The sequence below is a fragment of the Amblyomma mixtum genome, chromosome 1 (assembly GCF_055824585.1).
Source record: "Amblyomma mixtum isolate Tamu chromosome 1, ASM5582458v1, whole genome shotgun sequence".
NCBI lineage: Eukaryota > Metazoa > Arthropoda > Arachnida > Ixodida > Ixodidae > Amblyomma > Amblyomma mixtum.
In genome coordinates this window covers 12984328-13001481 of record NC_143012.1, presented here as the reverse complement: position 1 = coordinate 13001481, position 17154 = coordinate 12984328, and the positions used below count along the sequence as shown (strand labels likewise).

At 46.3% G+C, this 17154-nt stretch overlaps 1 protein-coding gene across 2 annotated transcripts; it reads left to right on the top strand.

Moving 5' to 3' along the window:
* Positions 1-4383: 4383 nt before the first annotated feature.
* On the top strand, positions 4384-11837 carry LOC149365497 (uncharacterized). 2 transcript variants are annotated; one of them, XM_089585240.1, is made up of 5 exons: positions 4384-4487; positions 5270-5341; positions 6761-6796; positions 8320-8373; positions 11371-11837. In XM_089585240.1, the coding sequence occupies exons 1-5, from the start codon at positions 4397-4399 to the stop codon at positions 11523-11525; spliced, it is 408 nt and encodes a 135-aa protein (XP_089441366.1). In that variant the 5' UTR covers positions 4384-4396; the 3' UTR covers positions 11526-11837. The 2 variants fall into 2 exon arrangements, with proteins under 2 accessions (XP_089441366.1, XP_089441354.1); XM_089585228.1 differs by having other exon boundaries at positions 6761-6811.
* Positions 11838-17154: the final 5317 nt, after the last annotated feature.

Sequence of the window (17154 nt, the reverse complement as noted above, 5' to 3'; positions counted from 1 at the left end):
GCAGGCCGTATATAAGACGCCGACGTTCGAGGGCACGGCACAGAGATCTGGGATACGCAGACACCGCAGTGGACAGAAGCTCCCGGCCAACTGCAGACGGTCCAGACGGAGATCGTGCTTTCAAAAGTGTGCGGAACTAGGTGAGTCTGTAGCAGGGTCGTTTTTGTTGCCTTTGTTACGCCTATCACCATCATAGTTATCATCGACCAGGCTATGTACTCGCATTCATTTTCAAATTTTCACTGTTTTCCGTTATCGTCTGCAAGACTATCGGAGCGAATGTCTTCGTATCAGGTACCCTCCCCATCTCTGGACTCCCGATTAAGTTTACTTTATTATAGACTATGCCAGCTTAAGCTCTCCTTGGTTTCGTACTGCTGCATCAAAGGAGCAGCAAAAATTTGGCTAGATGACAGAAGTCTGCATCGAGAACTTGAGAAGGTGAGTTGGTGAGGCTGCACTTCGTGAAGGCATTGTTATACCAGTAGATGGGTTAGCCCAGGTCAAATCCTCTAATAAGGGATAACGGTTAGAAGGTGGAGAACTTTGTGGAGGGACGTTTAAGCAGAGTATTATGTTCTAATAATGGAGGAAAGAGCGACTTTCGCAGAAATTTCGTAGTTGAAGAAAAATTAGTCCTGTTACGGGGTTCGAACCCGGAACCACCGCCTGTCCGGGCCAGTTGCTCTACTGGCTGCACTAACCATGACGGCTAGCAGAAAGTAGGGCGAGAGCGAACAGATCAACGACTTGAAATGGGAACAATGTTGCTCCAATGCTTAGGGCAAATCCCAAGGTGAAGAATGGTTTTATGGTTTTATGGGGTTTAACGTCCCAAAGCGACTAAGGCTATGAGAGACGCCGTAGTGGAGGGCTCCGGAAATTTCGACCACCTGGGGTTCTTTAACGTGCACTGACATCGCACAGCACACGGGCCTCTAGAATTTCTCCTCCAAAGAAATTCTAGCCGCCGCGGCCGGGATCGAACCCGCGTCTTTCGGGACAGCAGCCGAGCACCGTAACCGCTGAGCCACCGCGGCGGCATCCAAGGTGAAGAAGATTTCTAATAAGGGAGTTTAGTTACTCATTAGGATCCACCATGAAGTTTCTGTGAAAGGTGTTTAACTTTCCTTCGTTGCCATATGGCTGCTTTTGGTAGATGCTGATGAGTAATTACTGGTTTATCATAAATCTTCTACATCTTGGTTGATTCCCCTTAACGATGGATTAGTGTTATGTTCCATGGAGCGTATTGTTACGCCAGTCTGCCTAGCTCACACATGCTTTAAAAGACACACCGAGTGTGCACTTAGGTGTAGTAGGGTTGTAGTTTGGGGCATCTCACACTCAAAATTCCCATACAGGCTACTTAGAAAAAGTCGATTTGATTTCATCATTCCCCCGATGCGAGTCTGCGCAATTCAGGAGCAATATCGCTGGTTGCCGCGCTTGTAGCCACCGGCGTATCTGCAGTAGGGAGTTAAATTTTTCTATGCCGGTAAATGTGAAAGCTCTTTGGTACAAAATCCAAAAAGGTCATCTGGCTCGCTTGAATTTATCGAGCGTTGAAAGCAGTAACAAAACAAAAATCAGATTTTCTCCTTTTCTTTCGCGCAAAAAATACAGTTCCGGAATTGCTGCAATATGGCGCGCCATGTACCTTTCGTCAGTGTTCGGCTGAACTTCAGTTACAGTGGTACCGATACTTTAGTTACATACGTAACGCTGGTTGTTTCTGTCGTTATGGCTTAGCCTTCTCTTAAGCAAAACATTCGAATTTGACTGCCAGACTCTGTAGACTGATCTCCATCGCGGCCCTTCGTAGTCCCCAATTTGCATGACACCTTGATGAATATATGGCACAGTTTCAAGCCTGTCAGGATTTTCCAATACGCCGTATTTGTTATATATACAACTGCATTAGGTTGCAACAGGCCTCTGTCGCAATAATAAAATAAAGGTTCCTACATGGTAATAGGTGCGGCCATAACAGAACACCGTAACCAAAAAAGTAATAAAACGCCTGCGTTAACCTGGTTACTCAGTGAGTATCCTATCGGTGTACAAGGGATTAGGCGGTGTGGAAACTGCGCCCTGTTGTTGTCATGGGACCGAAGCTGACCATAAGGGGCTTAGAATATACTGTTAAAACGGGCGGAACTATCCCTATCAGTTCTTCATCCAGGAGAAAGGCGAACTTCTCTATCGACTTTCTGCTAATCACCACTGCTTTTATCTGTCTCTCCTGAGGTAAACCGTCTCTTATCTTCTGCGTACAGTTAGGGAGACCTGAACGGTACTGCGCAACGCGTTTAGCCGTTCTTTGCGGCGGTTACCAAGTTTCGCCCCGGCGCCGAAGTCAGTGTGCACTTCTCGCACAATAAATAGGTTTTTACAATATTCAATATGGAAACGACAGCCGTCATCATACTCGTTGTGCTTTGCTTCATTACTACGTCAATCATTTCGCGAACGTGGTAGCCCCTGATCACCCGCCGCATTCACGTGATAAGCGCCCTCCATTTTTTTATTCATCCACCAGAAGCTAACAGCGTAAGAATTTTCATTACCACGAGCGACATGGGAGGTCTGAACCTGTAGTTTAAAACGTTTCGTTTAGTTTTCTTTTCGCTTGGTGGTGATGTCACAGTTGGGGAAGCTAACGACCAATTACAGGCACGGCCGGTACGGACGCGGCATCATCGCTAGCCACCCTATAACGCCGCTACATCCAGTCCGGCCGTGTCACAGGGATCGTGCTCCGCCCCTTCTTCACACAGCCACGGCACATTTTCTATCCCAGAACATAGTAAGTAGCCCCGATTAAGCTCGTCAGGTACGTTCAACGAGTGGTCAGGCTCCCTCGCTCGTCAGCATCGGAACCGGTTCGTCGTGACGGTAAGGGCGCGGGCAGGGTTTATGCAAGCGAGTGGCGCCATGCAGGTGCGTTTCCTCCGCGGCCTGCGTGACGTCATCTGCAATGGCCTACGTCACTGGAAGCAGCGGCCAATGGCAGCTGCCCAAAATGAAAGGAAAAAGAAACAGAACGTAACGAATACGGCCCCTCCCTGCTACTACGCATTGGTTATAGGAAGTGGGATTAAAAAACAGAGGATGACTGTGGTGACAACGCATGCGAAGTGAGTCTGCCGAAGTGAGTCTAGATTCCTGTATAGTCGCTATTCTGACGTCCAAGTTGCCACCAAAATATAGTGCAGGCTTAAAGGGACACTGATGACGAATAGAAGTTGACCTGTATTGATAAGGTACCACGTTCCAATCATAAAGAGACCACTTTCACTGAAAACGGATATTTTATAAGCTATAAAAAACTAATAGAAAAGGTATACCAGTGTCGCCATCACCGGTCGATTTAGAAAGTGAAATGCGCGCGTCGACACCGATTTCTTGGCGCTCATCTCAGAGGCTACGCTACTCCATTACTAAATTCAAAAGAGTGGGAACCCGTCCTTTTTCTGAAAGGAAGTCACGAGCTTTAATCGAGTTAAGGAGATCTTCAAATCTAATTTTCTCAGCCATAATTGGGTCTTTTGCTGGTGGACAAATGTGAATATAGCCAGAAAGAGTCACAGAATGAAATTTTACTGAGAATAATAAATGGATGGAGTTGATCTCATTGTCCCTTGAAAGAAGGCACATGAAATTTAAGAATGCTGCCTTCAATTAGAGCGTTCAACCATTTTCTCTCGCTCTCTCTCTCTCTGTCCCATGCTTGACAACGGCATCCAACGTGGTCACGTTGACCAGTGCTACCCACGGTCTTCCACGCAGTTCTAAAGTCGCGTTTCCCGCGCTATTTTGTCGGTGCCACCACGTGATCGTAACGTTTCGCCCCGCGTCCGAGAGATGGCCTTGGTTTTGGGCTGGAGCTGCAAAACGGGATGCATTACATGCGCGTCAGCTCTGCGATGTCTTACGGTCGTGTAAAATGCACTTCCATGGTAACAAGGCATATGGCTATGAAGCACGAACACAGCAAAACTCAGCAGTGCGAAGAACATTCACTGTTAGCTTGCAGTTACACCCCTGACGGCCATTTTTTTCCTGCTACCACCATTTTATGACGTGCAGTCTGACAACCAGTGGTCTAATAGAGTATCAGAACAGCTGAAAAGACAACAAAAACATAACCAAGGACGATGGATACTGAAATGAGGCGCCAGCCTGGAAAATTGGTTGGTGTAACGTGGCGGCGATTAGTGCATATCAGGAAAGGAATTGGATGTCACCGACCATGCAGTTGACCCATGAGGAGACCTAACGCAATTGATGACGATGATGGTGCTGATGACACGGTTAACGGAGTGCTGCGAGCGTGCGTAGCTACACCGAGCTTTCTTTGCTTGTCCATTACAAAGAAGGGGCTGCCACAGCGATGGGAAACGTCCAACTGCCTGCCTGCGGCCGAAGAACTCTCCAGGCGATGACCGTGGTTTTGATGGCCCTAGAGTTCATCCTGGCAAACGGTAACGGTCTCCTAAGTTCTGCCATTGAAGTGTAGTTGTACTCGCATGAAATCAGTGATTACTCTCACTTACACGTTGACTATAACTCAAACAGAAATATGGTTTATAATCCTCGGCCTCACCTTTGTTCACGTGAGTGGCGACGTTAAGTTACTTCAGCCGCGGAATTGGCGCTACAAATCACCGAAAAAGAAATACGGCCAGGACGATTGCTACAAAGGATAAGACGAAGATAGTGGAAATGCTTGTCCTGTCCTCGTGTTCTTTTTAACGCCATTTAGCGCTATTTTCGTCGTTCAAGTATGCCTGATAGTGAGGTACTCCTAATGTACCCAAACTAGCCCTTCTATCTACCCTGTTAATATGTCAAGATATCATGATTTCGAGCCAATAACACTGCTATAAAGGCAAATATAGTTCCTCGAGGTGGAGGATTACTGGTTTTCATTAAGCGGTCTGAGCAAGCTTCATTCTGTTGTGTAAACTGTGGTATTTCATTGCGGACAGGCTTTGCACTGAGGTACTGCAATATTATTAGAGGAACAAAATGCAGTTAAGACGACATCAGGCAACATTTCACGTGTGATTATTGCGAGGACACGGTTAAACTGTTCCTGAGTAGATCTCCTAGGTTAACGCCAGAGACTATCATGCAGTTGATTTGCCTTAGCCCTCGGAAAATTGGCTCAGTATCCAGAGTTCTAATCACTGAGCTACCGCGGTGGTCCGCTGTGGTCCGGTTTTCTGCCCAAAAATTATTACAAAAAAAAACTACTTCACAGCGCTGCTGGAGGACGAAATGGCGGCCCTTTCCTCTTCCGGGACGACATGGAAGGAACCGGAGAAACGAAACAGTAAGCACAGCTTACAACGTTTGTTGTTTGTTGTGGTGCCGAGATGAAGACAAACCCGTAAAGCATGACGTTCACAGCACCAGTAATTCGCAGAACCATAGCCTTCATATATGATGCTCTTAAAACAATTTCTCAGTCGCGTAGCGTGCACATTGGTGCAAACGTTTTCAGCGCGGCTGCCTCATTGTCCAGAGGGTAAGGCGCGTAGAGGAGGCTGTGTTGAGAGACAGAAAGTATGCGAAAAATTGCTTCAGTAAGCGTTGAAATCAGTTCAAACGGATTATTTTCGTACTACTAGGCACAATGACCTGCTTGAAAAACATTGCAGAAGGGCTTCATGAGTCAGTTATGCGCTCAGTTTCACGTGAAGCTTAACTACCAGTTAAGGATGCTGTCTCCGCACCGCTTAAAGCGAACACGTTTTCCTCGTTTGACCAGTCTCTCTTCAAGCAAAGCCTCAGTTATAACGTGCCAGTTTTCAACGCATTGCCTTGTAACGGTGAAACTCGCGAAACGAAGCACAATTTCTTTACTTGCCGAGAGAACCACAGGATTCACTAGCGCTTAGCGTGACCCTAATTGCGTTTTGTAGCGAGAGTTACACTACGCCAGCTTTTCGAGCCTTCAGCGTGGCACCTCTTGAGCTCCTTGGCGGCGTCGTTGGTCACGCGGTTGGCCACGTGGTCCGAAGCAGCTGCTGCTGCCGGCGGCGCGGCGCGCCGGCGAAACCGGGCTGTAACAGCTGTGCGCACATGTGCCGTGTTGGGGGGGGGGGGGGGGGGGGGAGGAGAGGGGGACAGGAAATCACTCCAGCTCTCGCGTCACTCCAGGCTTAACCGGAGCTAAACCACACCCATTTTTTTTCTTTGTATCAATTTAGTAAGGTGTTATAATTAACCCTAACCGTGCGGTCCAGCATCGCCAGGCTTACACCGCTACATAAAGTGAACTCCGACTTCACATACCGTGTTGCAGGTTATGCTGAGCGCCATTGTACAATCGGGGACGAAAGTCTCCGGGACGCGCGAGTCTTAACTGATGCTCATAGCTGCGTTATTACCCGGGGGTTCTACGCCACTGTGGTGGAGGTGAGAACTGAGCGCGCGTACTTTAGTACGCGGGAGTTAAATGACGTAATCGCCGCAGAACATGGCTCCTACACTCTAAACACGCATACGCCCAATATGGGAGTAGAAAGGGAGTAAACCGTCTTATAGCACACTCCTTTTCATAAAAGGGAATGCACTAAAGGACAGCTTACCCCATTTTACTCCTTTAGAGTTAGAGTGTTTAGAGTGTGTGTGCCGCCATTGATTTTTGAGCGTACTGGAGACGTTTTCCCAGATTGTAATTTTTCGATATGCTGTTAAGAAGCATAATAAAAATAAATGCTTTTCCTTTCTCCGCCTTTGCTTTCAGCATGGTGGTCCAAACGCAGCAGTACGAAGGAAGCTGGTAAGGACATGCACGGTAAACGGATGTTTCATTTTTCACAAAGTTTCGGGAATCTTGAAACGGGCATTCTCTGTAGCCCGCAGCAGAAACTCAAGCTTAGCATTGACATAATAGCTAAGAGTGCGTAATTAGCTGAGAATATGTTAGACGACGGGAGGTCGGCGCCTTCAATGTATGACAAGATTTCTTTGTATCTGCCGAAGGTGACAGGAGCGAATGGAATGACAGCGTTTTCTGCATAGCGAGCAATCGCAGTCACTGCTGCAACTTCCAACTCGACCATTTTTTTAGTACAAGAGATAGCTATTTCTATGCCGGTGTTCACTTTGGAATGAGACGTCATAAACGGCAAGAAATGTTTTGATTGCATTACACTTGTGGAATGAAATGTGCAGTTTCACATTTGGCGCTGGGTCACGTTGCTTGAAAAAAATATACGTGGCGGTTATCGCGTATTCTGATTTAGCATTTGTTTATGGATCCACCAGGAAAATACATATTTTGTGTATTGTGACCACAACTGGTAGCATCAGTCAAATGTAATCTGTTCCTCTTCTAATTATGAGGTACTGTTACTATTAGGCTCTGGGGTATAGTGTCTTGAGATACGGTATGTGTTGTTTTTTTAACTGCTCTTTCACATGGAAATGTCGTGTTAATAGGATTTTGAAAAACATTGCTACAAGCGTTCTCTACTTGCCGCAGGAAAATCTGCCCAACAGTGTCTTTACCGCAGCCGGTTTGCCTTCTTTTGACAATCTTTATAAACAAATTGTAGTACTGAAATATTTTTGGAATAGCGCATACGGACACATAAATACGAAACCGGTGCCGTTGAGACATGTTCCTCGCTATCATAAACCGAGAGTGCGCACTCACTACGGCAAAGCAACTAGAAAATATTACGTGCCAGCTATCTTTAACGAATTACCGGATGATTTATTTTCTTTAATCACCCGCAAAAAACTGCGTGTTGCTGTTCAAGCGTTAGAGAATCTTTAACATGTACTAAAATCTTATCAGTGCTTTTTCATTCTTTCCGTGCCAAAATTTTTGTGTTCTTAATGTTTACGTCTTTTAATTTTCTTTTGCCTCTGATGGAGCTCTGATGTAGCGCGAAGATTGCCGCGGCTGCCGGTTGTCGCCGCACAAGCCCACTTGTGGCTTCGGCGCTTCCGTTTCTTTGTATGTGCAGATTATGCTGAATAAAGATTATTATTATTATTATTATTATTATTATTATTATTATTATTATTATTATTATTATTATTATTATTATTATTATTATTATTATTATTATTACTGCTAGCAACTTGCTGGAGGTCCGTCTTGAGAAGGACTCTAATCGCTTCTAATTTACAACACAATGATCCAAGTATGTGTTTTATGGGATCAAGGATAGGAAAAATACTTGGAGAAGTAGAAAATCCAGCACTTGACTGGGATATTAAATACTTGTGTAAATACTGCTTGTTTCTTGCCACGCTGACCTCATGAATATCCATCCCTGTTATTTCTGACAGAGCCCAGCTTCGAAGTGGACCTCCCGCTCTGCGCCCTTGTGGTTTCCGCAGCTGGTAAGTGGGCATGCAATAACGCCAGTGCCTGGCATTGGTGCGTAATGAAGAATAGTTTACAACGCTTAAGCGTAAGGAATTAGCATTTTTTCTTGCAAAAGAACATCATCAAGTGTCTTTGTAATTCATAGCAATGTAAGTTACTGTTTCAAATGTACTGCCACTCACTTTGAAACGAACATCTCTGGGCAAACTTTAGAAAAAAATTCGGCCAGGGGCCCCAAAAACGCATCGGCCTCAAGTTCACAGAAAACTCACCTCGAACAAGTGCTAATTTTTCAGTGCACGTGAAAGCTTTATCTTTGCTTGCCACGCCGACTATAAGCACTTGAAGCTTCCCCTGGCCTGGTGCCCGGCTTAATCAGGGTGAAATGCTTTGGAAATGGGTCTTTGGCCCCACCTCTAGCATACGAAAATACCTTGACCCATGGCGGTCATCGGCCGCAGATGCCATGGCGCCAACAAAATTCACTATCATCTATGAGCGCTTTCACGCTTTTACTATTACAGTGAAGAAAATTCGTCAGGGTCTGAGGCTCGAACTCTGGAACAACACCACGCTATTCATAAAGTAAACCTACCGAGCAGCCAAACTTTTGTCGTTTAATCTTTTCGGGCCTCAGACCCTAAATTGAAGACAAACAAAAATTTTTTTTGTAGCCTTATGTTCGTGATAGTCACCAAAAAGAAAACTGCAATTGCTTAAAGAAAGGGCTGCCTTGTTCATACCTTCTACACTTTTGACATTTTGGGGGTTTGTCAGAGTTTTAGAATGAGAGTTCCAAATTAAGAGGCATATTCTAGTTTAGATACAACGAGGGCTTTGTAGGCAATGAGCTTAGTGTTGGTGCTTGAAAAACGCAAAGACCGATGAAGAAAAGCCAGGGTACGTCTAGTCGACGATAATACATTGTCGATATAGACGTCCTAAGATAGAGTGGAAGTCAGATGCATTCCTAAGTACTTATATTGAGACCCTGTTTTCAGGCACTCTCCGTCGATAGTGTAGTTGCGTGGAACAGGCAGTTTGCGAGTGGAAAAAATCATGTACTTGATTTTAGAAGTAATAATATCCACCAGCCAATCCCAACACCATAAAGATAACTGATCGAGATCTTCGTGAATACTTTTGCAATCTGATGCCCTTTTCACAGTCTTACATAGTAATATAACACGCAATCGTCCTCAGAAAGACGTATTGCTGAGGACAGTGGGGAGAACAAGTCATTAAGGTAAACAAGGAATAGTAAGTCCCCCAGGACACTTCCTTAAGGAACGCATAGAGGAAATTAAACTTTAGATAATGTGCAGTTTTTTTCTCAACTTATCGAAATCTGTTCTACAAGAAACTTTTCTATCCAACTGCTAACAGGCTTATATCAAGAGCTCAAGTTGAAGGAGCAAGTGACAGTGGGGTAATTTATCGAATACTCTCTTAAAACCAATAAATAAGATATGAATGTCTTATAAGCAGTGCAGATTGGAATGAATGTCGGGAAATAAAATCAATATTTAGTCCTTAAGATAAATATCTTCGGAATTCATGCTGGTTTACAAAGATCGGATCTTTATAATCAAGGTTATTCGTAACATTTGTGTAGGTATACTGAAAGCCTTAGTAATTTTTCTTGTTAGAGAGATAGGGTGGTAGTTGTGCAGTAAATGGCGAACCCACTCTTAACCACAGGAACGACTCTGGCGATTTCCCAGCCTGCTGGAATATGCCCATGAATAATTGATTTATTAGACAGGTTTATCAGAATAAGACTTGACAAGTGTTTAGCTATTTCCAGGAACTGTAAAGGAATTTGATCAGGCCCAGGGGCGGACAAGCTAGAAAGCTTCTTAAACACTTAGAGGATGCCTTTAGGCGAGATTTCATTTGGCTGCATGACAGCTACAAAAGGGCGGAAAGTGCGGGGAGAATTTTTATCAGCAAAAACAGTGACCAAATAAAAATTGCTCGATGGGAAAGTAGAAAACGAAGTATCAAGAATAAAATAAAATGATGATTCAGAGGCGAACAGTTGAAGACTGTAAAGTGAAAACCTGCCTTTTCGCACTGACACCGAGTGCATTGGACGTTTTGGTGAAAATGGATGACTAAACGAGGTGGTTTGCTACCACCCAATCTGCCGCAGGACGTTTGCGGCCAAGAAGCACCAACAAAACCCGGAATCAGTTCCAAGAAACAAAATACAGATCTGACCTTGTGGAATGGAAAAAAACAAACTGCTCCAATGATTTTCATGAGTGCTAATTCCTACCTTCCGTTTCACTTGTTCCTGCTGATGAAGCCAGACGTTATATTTATCGCATAAAATAATCTGGGTACCGAGGGAGGCGGGCAAAAACACTGCACGCTGAGTTCATGATTGTTGCGACCACTAGGCCTTGGGATCCTCGTTTTAGGACACGTTAACATTTTTCAGGGTCTACAGGTGCGGCTGATGCATTAATGCGTTAGTAGTAGAAGCCTCACTAGGAAGAAAATGCGCCGCCGGAAGCTAAATTCGCTGATTGGCTCGAAGGTAGTGACGTCATCAGACCGGTGCTGTTCGGTTGATTGGTTGGCTGGACGGAAGTGACGTTCCCAGACCGGAGCATTCCCATTGGTAGAAGTGAAGTGAGGTCACCAGGCGGGAGCATTCCCATTCGCTGGAAGGTAGTGACGTCGTAAGACAGGAAGTGACGTCACTCCCGGCAAACGCATCAACAGCTGCTGTGCTATCGCATTGCCAACACATATTGGAATTGGGTTTTAGTTTGTTTGCAGGCAAAGAACCGGATTTGGCTAGTAACAAGAATCTTGGAAGTGCAAAAAATTCAGGGCCGAAGGGGTAAATAGTTATTTACCTTGCTCCCACAACGCAAATTTGAACCTTGTTAAGTATTCCTGGTAAGCGATGTCATGTGAGGTTGGATCTGCTCTTAGGAATCATATCGATCCTGCTTGTCGTTATCGACTCGTTATCGACTCCGCGCATCGCTTCGCAGGTTGCTACGTGGACAGCTGCGTGCCTCTGGTCTTCGAGTGCGGCCGAACGTCGGACAACAAGTCCGGCTACGCCAAGTGTCGCAGTGTTCATAGCGCCTGCCTCGCGCAGTGCGTCCGAAACCTGAACAGGGTCGGCGCCGCCCTCCAGAAGTGACCAGCACCGAAAGATTAAGCGAAGAAGGAAGAAAAGCCGCGAAAAAAAAAAAGAGAGACCAACGGCACCTCATCCTGCGTGGCCGCGTCTACAGTCTCACGGCACGCGACGGTGCTGTTTTTTTTTCGCTTCCTTAAAAAAAAAAAATGGAGGCAGCAGCAGTAGCGCTGGTGTCGTTTGCGTATTCGTGCAAATATGCTGCTCTACTACATCAACGCCGCTACACGTCCTCTTTCGAGCTGGCATTTCGTTTTTTTAGTCTCCGTTCAGAAGCAGTCTTCCTTGGATCCCCAGTGAGGCAGATTGTGAAAAAAAAAAAAAAAAATGTCTTGAGCAAATAAACTGAGGATCGTAGGAACTCTCGAGTTCTGGGTTGTTTTTGTGCCGACTACGTCACTTTCGCAGACGTCATTGCACACATTTGCATGAAAATCTACGTATGTTCAGAGTGTACGCGCGTTGTTATTGTTCTTTGCTTCAGAATGGAAATAACTTACAACTACAGAGAGGGCTGGGAGGTCTCTAGGAACAGGGTGGTGACGGTTTCATGCCTACAAAGTAAATGTTAACACACTGAAATAAGAAGTGCAGTCTACGAGACAGTTCAATAATGGGATAAAGGCGGAGTGCTTCGGTGTCCTCATACAAAAGTGTTAAGCATACAAATGAAGGGAAAGGAGGTGCTCGTTATGACATACACGACGGAAGCCAACAGCCACTGAAAGCAAGGAGCATAGGTGATTTTTAAAAATTTGTAGTTTTCATCAATGGGAGAGTAATAAGAGCAGAACTAAAGAACTAAAAACAACCACGTGCCGCCGGTGGGATATGAACCCACCACCTCCGAATTTCGCGAATTGTTTTCTTCTGGTTTTATTAATTTCCCATTAATGAACACTAAAAATTAAAAAAAAAATATCCCCTATGCTTCTTGGTTTCGGTGGCTGCTGGCTTCCATCATGTATGTCATACGAATCTGGCAAAGTATGAATGTATCCGCCCTTGACCAGTCCTACTTTCTTTTCTTTTTAACAGCCGCGTTACACATCTGGGCATTTGTGCGTCCCGCAGACATCAGGACATCTCTTTTACATCTGCTCGAATTATTATTAGCACCTGGGCACCTTTAGGGCATCCTCTGGACATCTCCTCGCCATAAGAATGTGTTGCTTCGTTCTCTTGGTGCCAGATTAAATGTCAATTCATGGGGACTTTACTATGAGACTTGGATTATGAGCCAACAAGCGCGCACAGTCATTAGTATTAGAGCAACATATTAATGAATGATTCCCAATGAGTAAGTGGCGGCGTTAGCGCGAGAGACTACTGATTAAACAAGAAAGTTGGGCTAGTTGGGGCTGGGACGCTGGCTGCGACATGTTAGCTAGCTCGAATAAAACAGCGGACAGAGGCAGAGAAACAGACAGTACAGAAGCTAGATCCCGTCTGTTTCTCTCTCTCTGTCCGCTGTTTTATTCACGCTAGCTAGCATGTCGTAGGGAGACTCCTGCTTCCAAACAAAACTTAAAGCTAATTGTCACTACAGCCACGCGCAGTGCCAAACAAACCCATCTTCACGCGATAGCGATGCGGAGCTCGTGTGGCAGAAAGTCCGGTATCGCCGTCGGAGTCGTTGACCGTGAGCGAAAAATGCACGAAAAGTCTCCTGAGAAGCAACCAATAAGTCAGGTGGGCCACCCTAGGTCACGTGACCTTGTGACATCATCACAGCCTGCCTACCGCTTTGTGAGCAAACTGCGCACCGTGGCAAGTGACAGTTAAAGTAATGATTCGTCTTGAGAGGATGATCGGGAAGAGCAAACTGGATCGCACAAGCCCCACCGGTGGCAGCACCCGCCATCGCACGCATCGCTGAACTGCTGAACCACTGTTCCAGGAGTGGTATTACTAACTACTAATTCTGCATTTGGCGCATTAACTTATTAGCTACGGCGTCATACCTTTACGGCGGAGCTGAAATGCCCCTGCTAGTTGATCAGTGGTAGGCCGCTGAGTTCACCCCTAAATGATGGAAATTACCGTTTGCCTCCGCTGCACCAGAGTCCCGCACATTGAGGATGGAAACGAAGCTCATGTTACGAGCCAACACCGGCCAGCCACAACGGCTAGTACTAAGACCTCAAATACGTCTTATTAACTCTGCAGTGAGCCCCATCACGAGGCGGTAAAGTTTATCCCAGCGTGAGTTATACCACTCGTATTCTCTCTGTGTAAACGCTCGCGCACCGCTCCTCCTCCACTTCTCCACAACTCGGGCAAACGCTTTATATTGCCTCCGCATAGATCAAACTTCCTCAGTATTACTCTCTCCCCACCTCCTTTCTCCCTCGCCTTAGCGACATACTGTGCGGCCTTCAAGCCTGTCCTCCTCCTCCTCCTCTCACCAAGCAGTGTGCGTGGGCACACACGCGTCTGGAGGGGGAGAGACAGTGGAGGAGGAGAGAGAGGCCAACTCAGGGCGCCAACAGCTGTCAGGCGCGAGACGAATGTGCCGTAAATGTTTACAACCTCATACGCGGCGACGTGCCGCTTCTTTTTGGCTTGTACGTCGTGTTGCCAGTGGGACCCTAGGCTCTGATGCCCAATTGGTTCGACCCCGACGTTCCCGGCTAGCGTAGTGGTTCGGGCTCGTGTGTCATGCGTGGCGTATTGGCTCCGTGACTGGCTTTAATTTGGCCGTCTGTCGTCGCCCTCCGCGTCAAGCGGGGGTCAGTGCGAATTGACTGCTGTAACACGTACCGCCTAGGCTGGATGGCGGCTATAAATTGAGAAAACGCGGCCCTTACGCTGTGCTGCTTTGCTGCTCTAACACATCTTCATCTAAACCCGTTCGTCTAAACAGCGGAAGGGGGGGGGGGGGGGGTCCTGTACGATCACCGTCTTAGTTGCGCTCTTCGTTTTTGGCTGTTTCGTCGTCTATAGCGCTTTCGAGTTATAGCTCCCCAATTCGAATGATTTGCGACGGGTTGATCTACACCATGCGAAGGCCACCATGCATTGATAGCTTGAGGTGGACGTACTAATCAAGTGTAGAGGTCATGCGAAAAATGTTAGGAAATGGACCAGATAAAGCGGATGCATAAAATAGTCGTCCAGGTGGTAACATGGAACATTTTTTTTTGGACGTTAAGACTACTCTTCCAAGGTATTTGAAAGGGTTTAAATGAAATCAAAGTGTCTTACGAGGCAGTCCCACTGATATTTCTCAGTTTAGGTTTCATTTATTTACATTAAACTCGTAATTTGGAGTGTTCATATACGTCGTAACATCCTTTACAACATCTGTGGGGTTAATGCCCTAGTAGCAGTAGTATTCGCAGCGATAGTAGCATTTTTATAGTTGTAGTAATAGCAGCAGTAGCGGTTGTAGTAGCACTAGTAGCATTGGTATGGGTAGTATTAGTAGTAGCGGTAGAAATGGCGGCGCCGGCGGCGGCGTTTGATCTGACGCCATGCTTCAGACTTTAGGATCTTGCACATGCTGCTCGCATAGCCCTACGATGGTTGTGCAACACCAACGAGGTCCTGAACACCTGGGGCAGAATTCTACGTTTCAGGCAGTAGGTACTTTCCTGTATTCCGCTGGTAACCTCTCCCCAATATTGACTTACGTCAACCTCATCGCTGCAACAACCTGCTGTTTCCCCATGTTAACCTACTGCCTCAAACGAAGATTTGTGCCCCCGGAAGTTCAGAGCCTCTTCGGTGTTGTGCAACAGTCGTGGGGCCATGCGCGAAGGATTTGCAAGATCCTGAAATCTGAAGCATGACGTCAGATCAGATTGTTCACTGAGTGGTTGCGATTCTTGTTGGGACAAGAGATGCTCTCTCCAGTAGCATCCGGGAATAGAACAGGCTCGCGACGCAGACAACGAAATTTCTATGGCGCAGAATAAGGATCAGCTTGCTAAGGAAGCAAAACGTGCAACAGGCCTCTGACGCTCTCAGGGTCCTTGGAGATGCTGTCCTTGACAGTAGGATGACGTCAACACTTGAGAAGGGCCCGAAATTCAGCTTTGAGCCTCGTATGAAGAAACTTGAGTTTGTCGCAATGGCTCGAAGGGTTGCCAAAAGAGCAACAGAAAAAGACGAAGACCGAGTGGCTTCCGACGCCATGGATTGCCTGGCGCACCACATGGGTAACAGACTTCCTTGTTATCCTCACTTTAACAAGTTGAAGTTGGCGCCAGTCCTGTGTGTTTGTTCGTCCTCCTATCTTCGCACCGGTTTGCATTTGTGCAATTGTTTCATTTCCTGATACCTAATCTTTTTCATTGCAGGTTAAAGATCCTCAGATAGCTGAAATCACTCCCTACAACACGGCACCTCTTCCTTCCTTCGCTCTCTCCACCCTCCCTTCTCGCATGGCGCGGTTGAGGTGACCATCGAGAAGTAAGACAGTTACTGCGCAATTCATTTCCCCCCAAAAACATTTTTTTTCCTGTAGTCATATCTCCTGATCGTACGACTTCTCTGTTAGTTGGCATTCCCTCTTTCTTTATTTTTAAGGGACGTCTACACCAAAATCAGGCCAATGCCCTACTACAGGTATGTGCAGTTTTTGAAGAGGACAAGAACAACAAGAACAACATGTAGTCGCCAGTGCAATACGCGCAATAGAGTGAAAAAGAGCAATGCTGTCGACACTTGTAATTAAGGTGCCTTTTAGCACAAGGGCGCCAGTAAAGGTCACAACGGCGATTAGAAAAAAAGGCGTCGCGAAATCCAGCATCCTGAAGCAAATAGAAGTGTTAAAATGAGGCTTTAGAACATTACTACTGAACCCGGGCAGAGGCTACTTAGTTCACAATGCTTGTGGCGACGAATTATTCATAGCATCCCTGTCGAGCACCCAGAAGTACTGTCGGGGACAAAAGTGGTATATTCCACGCGGCGGGAGCCGGAGCATCCAAAAACTGCGGCATTTTGGCGAGCACGAAACATTGAAACGAGCCAAGCGACATGCCTGCTGATAATAAAGGTCACGCATTGGCTGTCTCAATCCCGGATGCCGCCCGTAGATGGCGTTGCAACGCAGTTTTTCGTTTCACCGGCTCCCGCCGCGTGGAGTGTACCACTTTTGTCCCCGATCGTACATGCCCTAGGCGGCGGCGGCGTGCCATGGCTGTGATTGCCATCGCTTTGAATTCAACTTGCAAGAATGTTTTTGCAGGCTAATTAGTGCGTCACTGGAATTGATTTTTGAGCGCAGAAAGGCAGCACAGGAAGGTACAGCACAGCGCTCTGGCCTGTCAAGTTCGTTCCTTCCTGTGCGGTCTTTCTGCGCTCAAAAATCAATTCCATTGAATTCAGCTGTTTAACTTAAAAAAAAATGACGTAAATAAGAGAGAGGGCATGAATCCGCGGACTAAAACAACCCGTAGACGATGGAAATACGAGAACAGCGGAGATAAAGTTCGGAAAGGGGAATTACGTGTCTCACTAAAAATTTAAGTGCAGCGTTGTATTGGCTATAAGGAGGGTTCAGCCATAACCAGGGTTATTATTTGCGCGGCTTTCCACGCGTAATGATAATCATTTTCTGGCGTATTGGTTGTAGCGTAACAAGCTACAGTGTGCGGGAAGCATGCGAACCCCAACCGATCGG

What these genes read in the sequence shown, in the direction of transcription:
- LOC149365497 (XM_089585228.1), top strand. Translation starts at nt 4,397, where the DNA reads ATGGGAAACGTCCAACTGCCTGCCTGCGGCCGAAGAACTCTCCAGGCG. An exon ending in GGAACCGGAGAAACGAAACA is followed by an intron (nt 5,342 to 6,760) that starts GTAAGCACAGCT and finishes CTTTGCTTTCAG; the next exon opens with CATGGTGGTCCAAACGCAGC. An exon ending in CCTTGTGGTTTCCGCAGCTG is followed by an intron (nt 8,374 to 11,370) that starts GTAAGTGGGCAT and finishes ATCGCTTCGCAG; the next exon opens with GTTGCTACGTGGACAGCTGC.